Here is an 18,845-nt window from a genome sequence, read left to right on the forward strand (position 1 = left end):
AACCAGCACATCCAGGTACCTACGGTTGAAGTCCTACCACGGTTTAAACCAAAGCCTTTGTAAAGTGCCGGTTCGATGAGGTTTCTCTTTGGTGTTAATTAACATGTGTGTTTAAATCTCTTCCACGAGCAAACCGCTTCTCACAAACATCACAAAGATAACGTTTCTCTTTGGTGTGGGTCAACATGTGACTCTTCAAATTTGAAATGACACTGAAACTCTTTTCACAAGCAACACATCGATGAGGTTTCTCTTTAGTGTGAATCAACATGTGTGTTTTTAAATATCTACCATGAGCATAATTTTTTTCACAAACATCACATTGATAAAGTTTCTCTTTAGTGTCAGTCAACATGTGTCTTTAAAAACTTCCACATTGGGTAAACCTTTTATCACAAACATCACATCGATGAGGTTTCTCTTTAGTGTGAATCAACATGTGTGTTTTCAAATTGGAAATGACACTGAATCTTTTTTTGCAAACATCGCATAGATACAAACGCGACAAAGGGCGTGGTGTACGTAACATCCTGTGGAGAGTGCACTTAGATTAACGTCGACGAGATGGGGAGGTCTTTGAATACGCGCCGAAAAGAACATAAAAGGGATGCGGCCAAGAAAGATGTAAAAAATTGGCATTAGCTCTTGTTGAACATACAATCTCACACCAACACGATGAACGTTAAAACTTACGACATTATCCGTCGCTTTTGCACCATTGAGCTAGTTGTTATCACTCGAGCATTGGTACGCACTGCTTTTTTAACCACCGGGCATTGTGCGTGTTTTACCATCCTTGCTGCTATGTAAAAACTTTGTGTTCACAATCTTTGTCATTATCCTGATGAAGGTGTCTGGTATGGGACATCGAAACGTCGGAATATTATAATAACTGCTGGAAGAGCTAAAAATTTATTGATACATTATGTCTGGCAGCAACAGTTTATTCCTCTTACACATTACTTCCCCCAATGTAATAATAAAGAAGTATGAAGCATTAGATTAACATAACATGTAAGCAACAAATTTCTTCATTCTCAATACTCAAATTTTACTATGTTTAAACAAGTTTGCAAACGTATAATGTTTTTTGAACAATGCACCGGCTTGCAAACAGAATCAACATTAATGCAATCAACAATCTGCAAATTAAAGTGTGTAAGTCTGCCAGCACTATCTGGGTTCGCAAATTACGGTCATCATTTTTTTTTGTGCAACATTTTTTTGTTTCCAGCGTGTCCGATTACAAACGTCATCTAGATTTAAAATTGGCCAAACCAACTGTTCGGAACGATTTTCAATAGCTCTGGCAAAATTTATGTTTGTATAATACGCTAATATAGACCCGCATGTGTAATGCGCAAAACACCTGTAACTTGAATATGAAGCAATATATCTCGCTGTAGTCAAAGTAACCAACAAGTAAACTTGTTTCTGGTTATTGCTAAGTAAGTTAAGTAAAGTTAAAACGTGCATATATATTTTGTGATACGTTTGAGTTGAGACATCTAAATATTAGCAAGTGCAGATAAGATTTAAAATTGATTATTAGCCCTTTTTTGCAAATGATGCATTTTGCTTGTATTGAGCCAGGAAATAGGTGGATGTGGAGCTTTAAACTATACGTAGAGCACGCACAAACCTACAAAAGTTTTGATTGTGGTGCCATATTCGGCCAAAAATTATTTTCTCTGCATGATTTCGAATCTTTATGTAGTATGTTTTCAAAATTAATACACTGTTCACGTTGTGTGTTTGTATGAGTTGCACGAAAACACAAATAACGACATACAGCAAAATTTATTGTTGTTTAAACCATGAAAGATTTCACCGGTCGACAGAAAACACCACAAAAACACGATCATTTGGTTTACCGATGAATTCTTATTAAACCAAGTAAGATAAAACTGCTTAATTAGTTTTCAAATAGCTCAAAAGTTTGGCAAGCCTGGTATTAGCAAGAACGAAATTAAATATGTAATTGCTGTGAAACAGATGACCATGCATATGACAAACTAGCGTTTACATTGTGACTGTGTGTGGTACAAGATTTTTTTTCACATTGTTTGGACACCAAGAACAGGGGTGTTTTACAATCAAAGCAAATATTGTTATGAACATTAAATCGGAAAAGTTAGTGTTTATTGTGAGTCAATAAGTGTCTTATTAAACTTGAAATGACATTGAATCTTTTTTCGCAAACATCACATCGGTGAGGGTTCTCTTTAGTAAGAATTAATATGTGTCTTTTCAAAGCACTACCAAGAGCAAACCGTTTCTCATATGTTTTGCACTTTGTCGCTCTATAAGAATTTTGTCCTGCAAGTTATGTCATTTCCTGATGAAGACGTCTTGTATAGGACGTCGATTATACATTCTATTTGAATAAACAAATTAGGAATAATTTGTTGTCGGAATCAACTATTTTGGGCAACATGAAAAATATTGAAATTCACTCTTTAGCTGCTTGTTGTAACAGCTGGGGAATTGGAGTAAATGGCAGTTTACCTTGGAGGTTAAGAAAGGAAATGGCATGGTTCACCAAAGCATCAACTGGATCACCACCAAGGGCAAGAAGAATGCTGTTGTAATGGGAAGAAAAAATTGGGATAGCATACCCAAGTCTTAAACCAGTGATTCTCAAACTGTGTGCCGCGCCGTGTGAGGTTTTTAAGTGTGTCGCGAAATCTTCTTGTTTTAAAGTGCAAACATTTCCTGGTGTTTTAAGACTTCACAATGAAAGACTGGTGTGTATCACAACGTTTCTAAGCTCATATTTTTGTTATTTGTTAATTGAAAGCATCCTTACTCGCACAAACCTACAAGCACGCACAAACCTACAAAAGTTTTGATTGTGGTGCCATACTCGGCCAAACGTCTCAAATTATTTTCTCTGCATGATTTCGAATCCTTATGTAGTATGTTTTCAAAATTAATACACTGTTCACGTTGTGTGTTTGTATGAGTTGCACGAAAACACAAATAACGACATACAGCAAAATTTATTGTTGTTTAAAGCATGTAAGATTTCACAGGTCGACAGAAAACACCACAAAACATGATCATATTTGGTTTACAGATGAATTCTTATTAAACCAAGTAAGATAAAACTGCTTAAATTGTAGTTTTCAAATAGCTCAAAAGTTTGGCAAGCCTGGTATTAGCAAGAACGAAATTAAACATGTAATTGCTGTGAAACAGATGATCATGCATATGAAAAACATCAGCGTTTACATTGTGACTGTGTGTGGTACATGATTTTTTTCACATTGTTTGGACACCAAGACCGAACAGGGGTGTTTTACAATCAAAGCAAATATTGTTATGAACATTAAATCGGAAAAGTTAGTGTTTATTGTGAGTCAATAAGTGTCTTATTAAACTTGAAATGACATTGAATCTTTTTTCGCAAACATCACATCGATGAGGGTTCTCTTTAGTAAGAATTAATATGTGTCTTTTCAAAGCACTACCAAGAGCAAACCGTTTCTCATGTTTTGCACTTTGTCGCTATATAAGAATTTTGTCCTGCAAGTTATGTCATTTCCTGATGAAGACGTCTTGTATAGCACGTCGATTATACACTCTGTTTGAATAAGCCAATTAGGAATAATTTGTTGTTGGAATCAACTATTTTGGGCAACATGAAAAATATTGAAATTCACTCTTTAGCTGCTTGTTGTAACAGCTGGGGAATTGGAGTAAATGGCAGTTTACCTTGGAGGTTAAGAAAGGAAATGGCATGGTTCACCAAAGCATCAACTGGATCACCACCAAGGGCAAGAAGAATGCTGTTGTAATGGGAAGAAAAAATTGGGATAGCATACCCAAGTCTTTTAAACCAATGATAAATCGATACAACATTGTTATGAGTCGGACACTACTTTTGAACACACCTGAAGCGGATGCCGTTGTTCGGTCATTTGAAGATTTAATTCAATTATTATCATGTGAACAATGGCAAAACACGATACATGAGTCTCCTTACTGTGGTAAAGTTTATCTTACAAGGGTCATGGCTGATTTTAAATGTGACACATGTTTCCCCAAGCTGGATGAAACGTTTAAGCTGCTCCCAACAGATCAGTTTGACAACGTACCACAGGGCGTACATGAAGAAAACGGTATTAAGTGGAAAGTTGAAGTTTACCAAAAACATAAACCCTCTTGAATTGATTCACTAAATACCTAAATCTTTCATATGTGCTTTGAAGTTTATGTGTTACTAATTTTGTTGCGTCAATTATGTTGCCTACATTGCGATCACATATAGCTGCATTTTTTTCATGTAAGTTACTTGGAGTACCAATGTTCAGTTTGCTGTGCATTTTTTTCGCAGGCCTGCTAGTTGTACATTGAAATACCTCAATTTAAGAAACTGCCGTTGTACATATGCTTACATTATAGTTTGTGACTATACGTAGCAAAACAAGTTTGAAGTAAATTTTCTATTGCTTACCTTACAGTACAGAAATACTATAAAAAAAGATTATACATTCTATTTGAATAAGCTAACACCTAATTGGTCATGCCAAACATTATTGTAATTTTTAGTGGCAAACGTGGAAAAGATTTCATTGCTACGAAAGTATCCCACATTATTGGAACAGAAAGATGTGGTAGACTGTCAGCACCCCTAAAGTTTTAATTTGCCAAAGTAATAGGCTAAATTATGAAGAACTACTAAAGTCCAGTGAATACAAATAGTTGTAGAGGGAGAAAATGATAGCCTGGGGTGAGGATATAAAAAACAATGACCCAGGGTATTTTTGCAAACTGGCAATTGTTCCTTTTTCAGCTAAACAGGTTTGGATTGTAACTGATGCTCGCCGAAAGTCAGGCTTGACATTTTTTGAGAGGAACTTTCCCGACACAAAACTTATTTTTGTTCGAATAACAGTAAGTGAAACAACACGGATTGCTAGGGGTTGGCAGTTTGTGACAGGAATTGATGATGCTGAATCTGAATGTGATTTGGATGAGGGGCTTACCTGGAATGTCGTGATAAACAATGATGACAACTTGCAAACTTATGCTACAAATGAAAACATTTTGAAGCTTATTAATACCATAAAAGAAAGTTACTCTTAAAAACCCATCATAATTGCAATATCATACATAAAACTGCCTATGCTTTATGTTTTATTTTTTGTTAAAATCTGTGGCACTGCTCTTACTATGTTTAAGCCAAGCACTATGTAACAGTACAAACTATTGTACTGATTTGGCTCAGTAATCCTAGTTTCAAACATATAACACTTTCAATATCAGGCATTATTGTGATCAATGGACCAGCAACGAGTTATTTATGATGTCATGCTGCACCTAATTGTATTGTAAATTGTTTCATGGAATTTTAGCATGTTTGGCAACTGGAGTGTGGCAAAAACTGCAACGGAGTAAGCAATTGTTGATTTGGCAAAACGTGTCCTAAAAGTTTGTCATTGCTCATTACAAAATTTTCAGTTACTAGTAGTGATGCACCGAAACCGAATATTCAGCCACGAGGCAGAATCAAGCGGAACCTAAAATCTCTGTTTCAATGGATGTTTTCAACTGAACCTTGTGTTGTTGATGCGAGTGAAGTAAATTATGACAAATCAAAACAGCCTTCACAATTTGTGATCTTTTCTAAACATCAAATATTTTGCAGAGAACGTGGCTCGTATTTTATAGATACAACAAATAGATAATTTATCATGTTTCGTATCGACCACAATGAAATTTAAGGATTTAATTCCATGCAATAAAAAAGTTCGGTTTCGGCCGAATTTTTAAAAGCTTTTTTAAAACTGATGTGCCCAACAGTCATGGGGGCAAACTTCTTTTAGACATAATAGACAACACTGTGAAAAAATCTAAAGTTACTGAAGAACAGCAGTATATCAGAAGCAATAATCCCATTGAAAATGAAGTTTTGCAATATTTATGATTTACAATAAAAAAAGCTCTTCTACAATTTCCCAATAACTCCAACATAATCAGCAACATTTCCCAAAATATTCCAGAGGGTTCGATGATAGAATATTTGAAAAAAACAAGGAAATGTGCAATGTCCATCAGAAAAGCATTTATTTCTTCTTCAAATGATATACCTTAAGTACACACGACATGCAAGTAAACACATCTCCATTAACGAGGTTATTCCTGACATTGTGTCTTCAGTACACTACAACAACTTCATTGAGCAGTTTGCATGACTGCACTTTAGAATCTTATAAAGATATCCAAAGCGTTCTTTTTTACATTGTTAACTTGTTTGTCAAAACATTGTCTCATAATCTTTCCAAAAAAAAAGTTTGAAAAGTTATTCTGTTAACAAAAGGTCTGGTGGATTGCGCTCAGACTTAAAAAATTCTGCGAACAAAATAAAATACAAAAATTCCTGTTGGATGTGTTTATTTATTTTGAAGATTTTGGCATTGGTTCTTCACACAAATGTGTCCAGGCATTGACTGAACCATGTGTTGTGTTGCCTCTCTTAATTTTTTTTATATCTTTTCTTTGAGTGATGTGTTGAACAATGTATCCATCATTCTTCTACAAATCTGCCTCTATAAATAAAGGTCTTGAAATATATATGCAGCTGAAAATGTGTCTTTTGTTGTCTTGTTCCGTTTCTCTGTTGAGTTAAGATAGATTGCGTGTTGACTCAAACAAAATATTTAAATAGAGCACCGCCAAGTCACGCAACCGACAATAACTTGCTTCATTGGAGACGATGTCATACAAGCTTTTTACTGTTTATCGCAGAATTTTATGATACTAATGTGTTTCAATTTTATCTTGAATTTTCTGTGTAGAGTGGTAGGTATTCACAGTACTTGTCTGTTTAAACATTTTACCCAAGTTCAGTGACAAACTAGAGTTAATTGGGTTAAACTGCAATCAACGCCTATAATCTTTCAATGATTATTACTTAATTAATATGATGCCATATAAGAGTATATATACAGGGTTGCCATACCGTCCGTATTTTGAAGAGCTATGTCTTAGAAAAGTTCATTGTCCTTATTTCTAAGAAATGTCCTTATTTTTGTTTCGAGTCCTTCTTTTGTCTGATTTTCAACAATTACAAGTAAAATCCCTGCTACAAGTAGAATGAAACCTAGACCTGAGCTGTCCTGAGATGCACGAAGTATTTTCTATAAACAAGGAGTTGCTGAAACAGATTGTTTCTGGCCAAAAATAGCGTATTATATGTAATTGCTCCTATGAATGCAAAGATTTGTATAATAAACATTTGTTTCGTTTTAAAATTTAATTTTTCGTTTGTCCTTAATTTTAGTTTAAGTCGATGGCAACTCTGTATGTGTATCAATATAATACTTTGAAAGATTGCGGCCTACTGATTCAACGCGTTACAAATTTTTAAAGTAATGTACATTATGTACAACGTTTTTATTGTTGTTCAATCCCAGTAAAAATTCATTTTCAAATACGACCACCTGAAATACAAAACAGCACCAAATTTTTTTGTTATATTGTGAAGACATTCCTAATGTAAAGCAATCGAAAAACAAATAAAATAAATCATTAACAGTAGCCAAATTTCTTACTTAATTTACAGGAGATTTAAAGGGTTTGGTGAACAACGTTAACTGTACATACGGTCTCCTATATTATTGTTGCTCTGTGTGATACATGTTTTTTTCACACTGTTAGGAAACAAAGTCCATACAAAAAGGACTTATTTAATTTTAGCCCAAGTAAACCCTTTAATCAACATCACATGGGTAAAGTTACTTTTTGTTGTGAGTTAACAAGTGTATTGTCAAATTTGAAGTCACATTGAATTGCTTTTCACACACATCACATCGATGGAAGTTCTTTTTAGTGTGAGTAAACATGTGTCTTTTCAAATTTCCAGCATAGCAAAACGTTTTTTCACAAACATCGCATCGATGAGATTTCTTTTTAGCGTGAATCAACATGTGGGTTTTCAAATTTCCACTTTGGGTAAATCTTTTGTCACAAGTATTACATCGATGTGGTTTCTCTTCAGTGTGAATCAGCATGTGTGTTTTCAAAACTCCGCTACGAGCAAACCTTTTGTCACAAACAAAACATCGATGAGGTTTTATATTAGTGTGATTCAACATGTGTCTTTCCAAATCTCTACCATGAGCAAATCGTTTCTCACAAACGTCACATCGATAAGGTTTCTCTTCAGTGTGAGTCAACAAGTGTCTTTTCATAGTTCCACAGTGTGCAAATCTTTTATTACAAAAATCACATTCATAAGGTTTCTCTTTGGTGTGGGTCAACATATGTCTTGTCAAATCTCCACTTTGGGCAAATCTTTTATCACATGTATCACATTGATGCGGTTTCGCTTTGGTGTGAGTCAACATGTGTCTTTTTAAAATCCAACTCTGGGTGAAAGTTTTTTCACAAACATCACATCGCTGAAGTTTCTCAATGCTGTGTTTCAACATATGTCGTTTTGCATTTCCTCCTTCCAAAAACCTTTAATCACACATATCAGTTTGTTCTGAGCCCAAAACCGTTGATGTCATCTCTCTTCAAATTAGTTATTCAGGTATTATAAAGAAAATAGTTCAACTGATTTATGATTAAATCGTATGAGCTGAAAGAAAATAGACTTTTTTGGTCATCTAACAAATGAAAAAAGTCATCCGACGTTTCAACGTCATACACGCGCTGTCTACATCAGGGTAATGTCAGGTTCCCAACACAGTCGCTGTTATAACACCCGGGGAGTGAACGTGAGGAAGACACTGGCGCGAAAACGAAGATAAAAACTTGAGTCAAAATCGTAGATTAACATAAAAGCTGATGTTCTAAAGTCAATTAGTTATCAGCAGGGGCGGCTCGTGCTAGGGTGCTGCGGAGCTGCAGCACCCCCTAGATATTTTACTTAATACACTTACCATAATGTTACAAATAACTTTAATTATTTTTATTTTTTATTCCTTAGCAATATATAATAAGCATAATTTCCGCCCTAATCATTTTTTTTTGATCAAAAATTTTTTTTTGGGAAACACTAATCTATGCTGGAACTGCAGCTCCAGTTTTCTGACGTTTCGTGACGTTTTGCGGTTCTGTGTGCCAAAGCAAATCACGTGTACCATCAGGTTCGACAATGAGTACGGTACGACAGTAATTCTTTTTTTAATCATTTTTACAGTTTTTGATTTAAAGGTTAATCATGGCTTTGCGCTTCAGCAACTTAAGATTTCGCAGTTATCAAGTTATCAATAGGTGAGAAAGCAGAAAAACATGAGAAGTCAAAGAAGCATGTGGACAATGATGTTTCACTTTCACTTTTGGGAACTATAAAAACTTAGTGAGGCGTATATAGACTTTCGATTATTGAACACAACAAAAAAGTGGAAAAAAATCGTGAAATTTTGTCCAAAATAATAGACTGCATTTTGTTCCGTGGAAACTTTGAAACTCCCTTACGTGGACATGATAAAAACGATGAGTATTGATATAATGGACATGTACTGTTTGTCCAAACAGTAGGTGCTAAATTGCTTCACAGGAAGTGTTTCTTAAGAATGAACATTTTACAGAGAAGATAGTAGTGACCACCAAGGATATCTTATTGTTGACAAAGAAATACTAGTTACTGAAATGAAAATGTTTCTGTAGGTCTGATGTTCATGATTACTTTGAAAATAATCTAGATGATGTTTTGACAAGTGAAATTACTAGGATGAAAAATCCTTTTTGCTGTTTCCACGAGTCCTTCAAAGGCAAAACAGTTTGGATGCAAACCTTTGTTAGGAACACCATTATTTCCAAAACACTTGCACTTGCAGTGCTAGTACTACTAAATAGAAAAACAGTTTCTCAGTTGTCATTTGGAATCAAGGAAGAAGCTATCAATTATCATGCCCAAACTATAACTTTATGATTCATTTTGGTTGTAAAAAGGAAGCACAAGGTTTAATAATATGGTTTAAATTTAAGTGAGAGTGTTGTAAATTTTAAAGCTTGAAGGAGTTTTGCATTAAAAAAGCAATTATAAGCTATTTGCCAGCAAATAAAGCAGCAATTATAGCAGTTAAAAATCTGAAAGACAAATAATAGTCTGTACACAAAAATTCAAAAAAATATGTTAAAATAAACAAATTCTGACACAAATGTAAAATGGTTGTTAAGCTGTATGGCTAGTTTTTTGTGTGACAATTATAATCTGTAGAGTGTCATATAATATGTTGAAAACGCTGACTGTGACCATAAGGTTACTTAAATGAAACATGACCATTTTTTTAAATGTTGTCGAACTGAAATACTTCCTCTCGGTATGCTAAAGACTGCATCGGATAGCTGACATTATCTTGGTGAAGCCGGATGTTCAAAGAAACGTGTTTGCAATATGCCTAGTGCTGGTAGTAACACTATATTCACTGAAACAAGTTGTTCAAAATACACAATTGTTTTACACAATTTTTGGCTATTCCAGCAGTTTTTGTTTTAATATACCGACACTTCAAAGTCCAATACGAGACACCTTCATCACGGTAATGACAAAAATTGAAAACTAAAATGTGTTATATAACGACAAGGACGGTACAACACACACACAATCGCGGTGGTAAAAACGCAATGGTCGAGTGATAATCACATAACACTGAGCTCAATGATGCAAAACCGACTGATAAGTAATCGGCATTAGAACGTCCGTTTTAACGTTCATCGTGTTGGTGTGAAAATGTATGTTCCGCGACTCTAGAAAACCTCGCTTGTGGAAGTCAGTTTCACTCGCTAACACCTTGGCCGCAGAAACGTTATTGGTGTGATTATGTAGCATGTTTTGCTAATGCCGATTTTTTTGCTTCTTCTTGGCCACAGTTTATTTTTGAGCTCGTTTTGTTTACAAATGATGCATTTTGCTTGCACTGAGCCAGGAAATAGGTGTGGAGCTTGAAGTTTAGATCAAGGGTCCCGCGACAACTTGTTAATTGGCGCATAACGAGATTTAAACTATTGAAAGCACAAAAATAATTAAAGCTCAAAGGGGGTTCGTAATTAGATAACAGTATCGAAATGGGACCCAAAAAGGCACAAACGTTGCACTCAGACCTACAAAAAGTTAGCTTGCTTTATTTTTCCTGTCTTGTTTTGCGCTAAACAGATTTCGGGCGCTCATATCGCGCAGAAATAAGCGAGAGTTTGACTACCGTGCGTTTTTTCGCGTGTCAAGCAGCTTGAACCTGTGGTTCATGGTTCGTTGGCAAAAGTAAATGATGATTATCTATTTGCCTTAAATGTAATAATTTATGATACTGTAATGATTAACTTACATGTTGTGTTTGACAATTCAATTTAATGCGCTTAATTAGCCAGTGTTACAGCATGCTACTCAGCACTGGGGACTATTTGGTATAAACGCATGAATGTATGATAAGCATTCCACCAATCTAAACAATAACATCCAATAAAATTCTGTATGATTACCAAAGTACAAAACTACGTGATATAAAGCTATTTTGGTTTGAAATTATATAACAATACAGATTTGATGATTTATAGCCCTAAACTGTTATGTGAGCTAAAAATGACGTCGAGCATTTCATTTAGAAAACTAAGGTGCTCGCCGACAATCGAAGTGCAAAATAAAGGGGTAACGAGATAAGGATAGACACCACCAAGCATAGTGTCAATGCGTTTTGTCGGTCAGATATTAATTTGATCAAACTAATATTGTTGCGAAAACGAACATGAGGAAAAATTTTTAGCATCATGTTTAAACAGTTTTTTTTTATTGCACACACTTATATCTTTTAGTCCTTAATTATACAAACCCAAGCAGTTACTAGTGATAACCATTTGTAAAAGGTTATGTTGTTCAATATTTATGTACGTGTCTGACTACGTTACAGTTTTTTAATATAGTATTGTAGCGCTGTTTATTTGCGCGAGTTCAAATATCGAATGACACAAGACAGAAAGGGCGAGACAAAACACGTTGCAAATAGAAAAAGGCACGTGACGTATTGTGCGGTTCGGTTACGCATGACTGGTTAACGCAGTTGGGGAAAACACCCAGTTGTCGCCACACAGCCCCCCTCCAGAATCGTACAATGCGCGACAATAATGATTGCAATGGTTGACGTCTGGTCGCATTCTCGCGAAGGCATTGCATGCGTTTTTCTTGGGGGGCCGTCCTCTTCTTGGAGGTTGTGCAACCTGAACAGGCATAGTTAAATCGACCTGTGCTGGTTTGAGTCTGTCAACCGAAACGGTTTGTGGTCGCCCACCCAAATCCAGTATGAAAGACTTTGCGCCGGTCTCAATGACTTTGTAGGGACCCTCATATGGCGGCGTTAATGGCGGACGATGGGAATCTTTTCTGATAAACACAAACTTTGTTGTTGACAAATTAGCTGGAATAGCTGACTTTTTTAGTCCATGGCGGGACATACGGATCGGAGCCTGCTTTAAAATGGTGTCTTCTAGAGTAGGGAGAAGTGTTGCTAAATCCGACGAAGGATTCTTCAGTGGAACGATGTCTCCCGGTATCCGTATCGGCGCACCATATACAAGCTGAGCGGACGATGCTTGTAAATCTTCTTTAGGTATGGTTCTAATTCCTAGAAGTACCCATGGTAACTCATCAAGCCAATTTGAACTGCTCATACGGGCCATGAGAGCACTTTTTAAGTGTCTATGAAATCGTTCCACGAGGCCGTTTGCTTGCGCGTGGAAAGCCGTGGTTTTATGAAGCTTAATGCCTAAAAGCTGATTCATCATTGACCACAGTTCTGAAGTGAATTGCGCCCCACGATCTGAAGAAATATCTGCTGGAATGCCAAATCGGGCAATCCAGTTGCTAATGAAGGCTCTAGCACATGTCATTGTCGTTTGATCCTTCATCGGTATGGCTTCTGGCCATCGAGTAACACGGTCGACAATTGTAAGGAGATAGGTATATCCTTGTGATTGCGGCAGCGGTCCTACTATATCTATATTCAAGTGACTGAAACGTGTCGCTGTGGGTGGATATTCAGCCAATGGAGCGCGAATGTGTTGCTGAATTTTCGCCCTTTGACACGACAAGCATTGCTTCGCCCATGTACTAACATCTCTTCGCATTCCATGCCACACAAACTTTGATGCAACTAAGTTGCTTGTGGCCCGTATGGAGGGGTGTGACAGTCCGTGGATTGCATGAAAAACGCGTTTTCACCAAGCTTGAGGAACTAATGGTCGAGGATTCCTGCCAGAAATATCACAGAGAATAATAGTTCCTTCGTGGTCGTAAGCAATATCTTTGAACTTCAGCTTAGTAATAGAGGTGCGGTAAGCTTGCATCTCGTCATGAGCTTCTTGCTGGGCTGCAGCTAATAACTTGTAATCAAAATTAACACAGTCGGAAACACTTGCGAGCAAGGACCTGGAGAGTGCATCAGCAACAGGGTTGTTTTTACCATCGATATGTTTAATATCAGTGGTAAACTCTGAAACGTATGAAAGGTGTCGTTGCTGACGTGCTGACCACGGATCTGTAGCTTTATTAATGGCAAATGTGAGTGGTTTATGGTCCGTGTACGCGGTGAAAGATCTTCCTTCCAAAAAATATTTAAAATGGCGGACAGCCAAATACAATGCCAACAGCTCGCGGTCAAAGGTGCTGTACTTAAGCTCAGCTGGCCGTAGGCATTTGCTAAAAAACGCCAAAGGTCTCCATTGACTGTCGATACGAACCGAGTTACCAGTTCCTCGTCATCGTTTTTTTGCTTTTTCTCTGGTACTGTTTCTTCTGGCACCAGTTTTCTTTTCTGTACCGGTGATGAGGTACTGGTGTTTGCCTCATCTTCACTTTCATCATCGCTACTAGCGGCGTTAAACTCCTCAACCACATTGTTAATATAATCTGCCATTTTCACTATGTCTTCGTCGATGGGTCTTTCCTGTAACAATTCAGCCATTACCTCCTTTGCCAATTCGATCATGATCTCATTCGTTCTTGACCCCTTGATCTCCTTCTGACTTCCCGTCTCGGGGTTTGCTGCATCCTCTGGCCACATAGCTTGAATAAACCGCCGTTTCATAGGCTGGAGATCGCCAAGACTTGCCAACTTAATCATTGGGTTTTTGGTGTTGGTCGTGATGTAAGCGCATGTCGCCTTGTTGTCTTGGCGATCTCCATGGGTCTTCGCACTCCAGTTTGAGTGGTACATAAATTTCACCGCCGATATTAGTGCGTCATTGTTAAAAAAGCTTGAACCTGCATCATCTATTTTCAAGACTTTATGTTTGTGCCGCAGCGCCATCTGCCCCACTCCTTGCGAGTCGTTGGTAAGAGTACTCGCATACTCCATGGGGAACAAGAACTGACCTAATAAGGTCTTGCCCTTGCCTGCTGCCCCATGGAGACAGAAGTGGGGTGCGAATCGAATCCCGTCCTGCTCCTCGTTCCTCGCCTCTAGCGCTGCGCACACAAGAGCGATCTTCAGCTCGAAGGTGTTTAGTTTCCCTTCATTCCATTCAATGTGCTTTGCCTCGTTTATAATATCGTTGATAATTTTGCAGCCATCCTGTACCGACCATTCTTCATACTTTTTCTTGTTTACCCTGCGGAACGCCTTCTTCATTTTTCGGTTCGCCTTCCCAAAGCTTACGGTGTTATACGCTCGTTTTGCGAGAGTTTCTGGGAAGGCGAAGTCCTTCTCGAAGAGCCTTTCTTTAAACGCATTACAGGACGGCTTTGTGTCGAAAGAGTTGGCGACCTCCTCGGCGATCTTTTGCCATCTACTTTGGTTGCCATATTGCTTTCTTTCGTTCGATATTTTTTCGATGAGCTCTGGTGGAATTATGGCTGTCTTCTTGTACATGTAGCGGATGTACGCGCTCATGTCCTTGACCGGGGCGATATACAATACGTTTATGCCCATTGATGTTAAGATGCGTACTACACTTTTCTTTGTCAGCGCGGTCGGCCTGCCATTGCCAGTTTGACTCACTCCTATGTATAACCCATGACGGTGGCCCTGGTTGGACTGGCCCCGCTCTGAGTTCCCCAGGTAGATTACACCACTGGGTAGTTGGTGTATCCCCTCCATCTCTGACTCTGTTGTGAAAGCCCATTTTCTGGCGCGGTAACTTGCGTCTTCTTCTTGAGGCAAACTCATCCTTGTATATGTCGTATATTTCTTGCTCGAGTAATTTTAAATTGGCACTGTTCTCAGCAACAGTTTTACTTATATCACTTTTATAATAGTTCTTTGCTATACTTTGCACTGTAGACGAAGCAGGTAATTGTTCACTGTACATTTTGTAATGATAATAAACATAACGAAACACAACATATATACACTTTCGTTGGTACCGGTACCACATCATCGGTACTGATTTCAAGTGGTACCGGTACTAACGTGGATTGCATAATACGACTTTGGCTGTCATAGTGTACGGTATTGTGATGTAATTATCGGTTTTCGTATTATACACTTCAAGTGATTGCGATCCCTCCTTGTTGTATGCTGGTGCACACAGATTCTTTTTTATTGATTCTTCATAGATGTGCATCTGAGTATGCATGAGTTTCCCCGATGGTGCTTTCCCTTGTGTGACATCATACCACGGTGTTTCGTCCATCGTTGTTGCCGTATCGTTTGTTGATGTCCCAGTTGATATACATGTTGTATGCGTATCCCTCTGTAGGAACTTGATTTTTATGACCGTATGATCATCACCCAGCTGGTATCTTGTCATGTTAGGGAATGACTGCAGCGGAAACTCTATTGTTTGACTGTCGAACACATGTGTTGCTACGAGTCCGAAATCGAATTTGTTGTCCATGACCAGACTATCGGTGTCCCATGCTACATCCATATAGACCAGTGATTCCCAACCGCGGCTCCTAGAGCCGCATGCGGCTCCCAGCTAGCCTTCTTGCGGCTCTCATTGACGTTTGAAAATCCCACAAAAATATTTAAAAAAATCTATTTATAACAAAAAAATAAAAATCATATTCAAAAATTACCCTTGCTTGGCTTGGAGTCTGGAGTTTATAATTAAGATGAGAGGAAAGTTGTGAATAGACTGCTATTGTTACTTCACTGTTGTTTCAAAGCAATGTGTCATAACTTTCCATTTGAACGAGCAGCAGCTATAGTTAAGGCAAAACCCAGTTGATCTAAAGTAGTTACAACCGCTATAAAACTGCAGTAGGATAATCAGTCATTTACTTAAGTTTTAGGTATATTCAAGCTTTAAATTATGTCAGAACAGCCTTCAAAGAAAGCACGTACACTTCAGCAGGAAAATCGTGTTTTTCAAAGTGATTGGGAAGCAAAGTATTTTCAAATTGAGGTAGACAACAAAGCCCATTGCCTTCTTTGTCCTGTGGTGATAAGTAGCGTAAAATCTTTTAACATTGAGAGGCACTACAAAACTCATTCTTCAGAATATGATTGCTACCAAGGAGAATCAAGGAAAAGGAAGTTGGAATCTCTTAAGTCGGCACGGCATAAGCAAACAAATATGTTCAAGGCTAGTAATGAATCTGAAGATATTACCAAAACATCATACAAGGTGAGCCATCTAATTGCTCGCAATATGAAGCCATACTCGGATGGTGAAATTATGAAGCAGGCTATAGTTACGTTTGCAACAGAATGCTGTTCAAGTTCCGTAAAAGAAAAGGCAAAAAAGTTGCAGCTGAGTAATACTACAGTAACACGGCGCATTGCATGTATAGCAAACGACCAACATGATCAGCTTCTTGAGAAATCAAAAAATTTTGTGTGCTACTCTGTCGCGCTAGACAGCTCAAAAGATGTCACCGACACAGAGCAATTAGCTGTGTTTATTAGGGGAGTCATGCCGGATTTTACGATTTGTGAAGAATATCTCACTTTGCGTTCTATTCATGGCTCAACTAAAGGAACAGATATGTTTCGTGAATTTCATGCTACTCTTGAAGAAGCACATTTGGACCCATCAAAGTTGGTTGGAGTGGCAACGGATGGCTGTCCTTCCATGCTTGGAGCAAATCAAGGGCTTCAAGGGCTCATCAATAAATGGCGAGACGAGTATCATCTTGCTCCGGTGACATGGCATCATTGTATTTTACACCAAGAAAGTCTGGTTGCTAAGTCACTCAACATGTCTAATGTGATGGATGTGGTAATAACAACAGTAAACTGGATTAGAGCAAACGCACTTAAGCATCGGAAGTTCAAAAAGTTTTTAGCAGATACTGACGCTGAGTATGGTGACGTAGCCATGTTCACAGCCGTACGATGGCTAAGCCGCGCTTCATGTATCAAAAGATTTTATGATCTTCTTCCAGAGATTAAAATGTTTGCTGAAGGAAAGAAAGATATTCCTCAGCTTGGCGACGAAGATTGGGTTGCTGATTTGGCGTTTTTTGAGGATATCACCGCACACCTTTCTTCTCTAAATCGCACTCTACAAGGCAATAACAAGCTTTGTCATGATTTGTATAGCACAGCAACTGCTTTTATTAACAAACTTTGTCTTTGGAAAACGCAGCTTGCAGGTGGTGTTACAACACATTTTCCAACGCTATCTGACCATCAAACCAATGGATCATTTGATGCATACAACAGGCTTATCAGCAACTTGATTTATGAGTTCAACCGCCGCATTGACGGAATGAATGCTTTTTTGCCCATGATGAAAATGTTTTCAAATCCTATTGCAATTAATGTGGCCACTGCCCCTGACAATTTTCAATTGGAGTTGCTAGACATGCAGTCAGATATCGAGCTCAAGCAATTATTTAAAAGTGAAGACTTACTTGAATTTTGGAGTCAAGTTCCAGAGGGAAAGTATCCCAACTTGATAACCAATGCCCAGAAAAACACCTCTCTATTTGGATCAACTTATGTGTGTGAAGCACTTTTCAGCAAAATGGTCATAATCAAAAATCAATATCGCAATCGATTGACCGATGACCACCTCAAGCAGCTACTGCATACTGCATCCTCTGCAATTACGCCTCGCTTTGACACACTTCTTAAAGCTCAAAGCCAATGCCAAGTTGGACATTAAATTGATTTGTGTGTTTTTTTCTTGTTAGTGTTGCTATTCGTTGGTACGTGCTTTCATGCTTTATAATTTTTGTTATACTTAATGAGTATATTCGTGCGGCTCCAAACGTACTCTGAAATTTGAAATTCGGCCCTGACACCAAAAAAGGTTGGGAACCACTGATATAGACCATGGGTAATGTTCTACCGCTATCTTCTTGCCTGTTGAGGCATGCTGCTGGCAACAGTACGACGTTACAGTCGGCACACTTAAACATCTCATATTGGGATCCCATTCCTGTTGATATGATTTCGTCTAGATCGTTGTAGCTGGTTAAGCCTTGCGGTCCGTAGACTTTCCATCTGCGCCCTGCTGTTGTTCCTCTGTCCCTTCCCATGCACAATTGCCGTGATATGACATCACTATGTACTATGGATTGGTTTGCGATCGACGGGTAAGTATAGCCTTCACTCGCCGTCTGAGTTTGCCAGTTGACCCACGGTGCCCAGTTTGTCTCTGGTGTTCCCTTGTAAAACCAGACGAATCCCTTTGTGACCATGGTGTATACGCATGTAGGATTAGTTGGGTGAATTCTGGGTATGGCCATGGTACGGGTTCCAGACCTTCCCCCGCCTGAGTTCCCCGCGACACTCTGTCCGAGCCTTGCTTGTTTGGCAGGAGGGCCTCCTCCTCCTCCTTCTTCGTCGAACATATCGTCCCCATCGTTTAATTCCATATCGTCTAATTGACTTGTTGGTGGTGACGTTGCTGAAAAACCTCTTTTCCTCATAGCTCCGTCTGCTGGTATGTTGGTGGAGGTGTTTGGTTCTCCTGCAGCAGCCTTCTTAAGTTGTCTGTTGCGA

At 38.2% G+C, this 18,845-nt stretch overlaps 4 protein-coding genes across 4 annotated transcripts; 3 read left to right on the top strand and 1 right to left on the bottom strand.

Moving 5' to 3' along the window:
• The first annotated feature begins 11 nt into the window (after positions 1–11).
• LOC145218093 (dihydrofolate reductase-like) lies at positions 12–4,429 on the top strand. Its single transcript, XM_080085488.1, has 2 exons — positions 12–2,570; positions 3,779–4,429. The coding sequence occupies exons 1-2, from the start codon at positions 2,436–2,438 to the stop codon at positions 4,169–4,171; spliced, it is 528 nt and encodes a 175-aa protein (XP_079941614.1). The 5' UTR covers positions 12–2,435; the 3' UTR covers positions 4,172–4,429.
• A 61-nt stretch (positions 4,430–4,490) lies between these two features.
• LOC145218086 (phosphomevalonate kinase-like) lies at positions 4,491–8,147 on the top strand. The gene has a single exon (XM_080085482.1). It carries the CDS (start codon positions 4,723–4,725, stop codon positions 5,089–5,091), a length of 369 nt encoding a protein of 122 aa, XP_079941608.1. The 5' UTR covers positions 4,491–4,722; the 3' UTR covers positions 5,092–8,147.
• Positions 7,467–8,964, bottom strand: LOC145218077 (uncharacterized). The gene has a single exon (XM_080085471.1). It carries the CDS (start codon positions 8,436–8,438, stop codon positions 7,743–7,745), a length of 696 nt encoding a protein of 231 aa, XP_079941597.1. The 5' UTR covers positions 8,439–8,964; the 3' UTR covers positions 7,467–7,742.
• Positions 8,965–16,203: 7,239 nt separating this feature from the next.
• LOC145219403 (general transcription factor II-I repeat domain-containing protein 2-like) lies at positions 16,204–18,003 on the top strand. Its single transcript, XM_080086770.1, has one exon. The coding sequence runs from the start codon at positions 16,204–16,206 to the stop codon at positions 18,001–18,003; it is 1,800 nt and encodes a 599-aa protein (XP_079942896.1).
• Positions 18,004–18,845: the final 842 nt, after the last annotated feature.

The sequence above is a fragment of the Phallusia mammillata genome, chromosome 3 (genome assembly GCF_965637545.1).
Source record: "Phallusia mammillata chromosome 3, kaPhaMamm4.hap1.1, whole genome shotgun sequence".
NCBI classification, from domain to species: Eukaryota; Metazoa; Chordata; class Ascidiacea; order Phlebobranchia; family Ascidiidae; genus Phallusia; species Phallusia mammillata.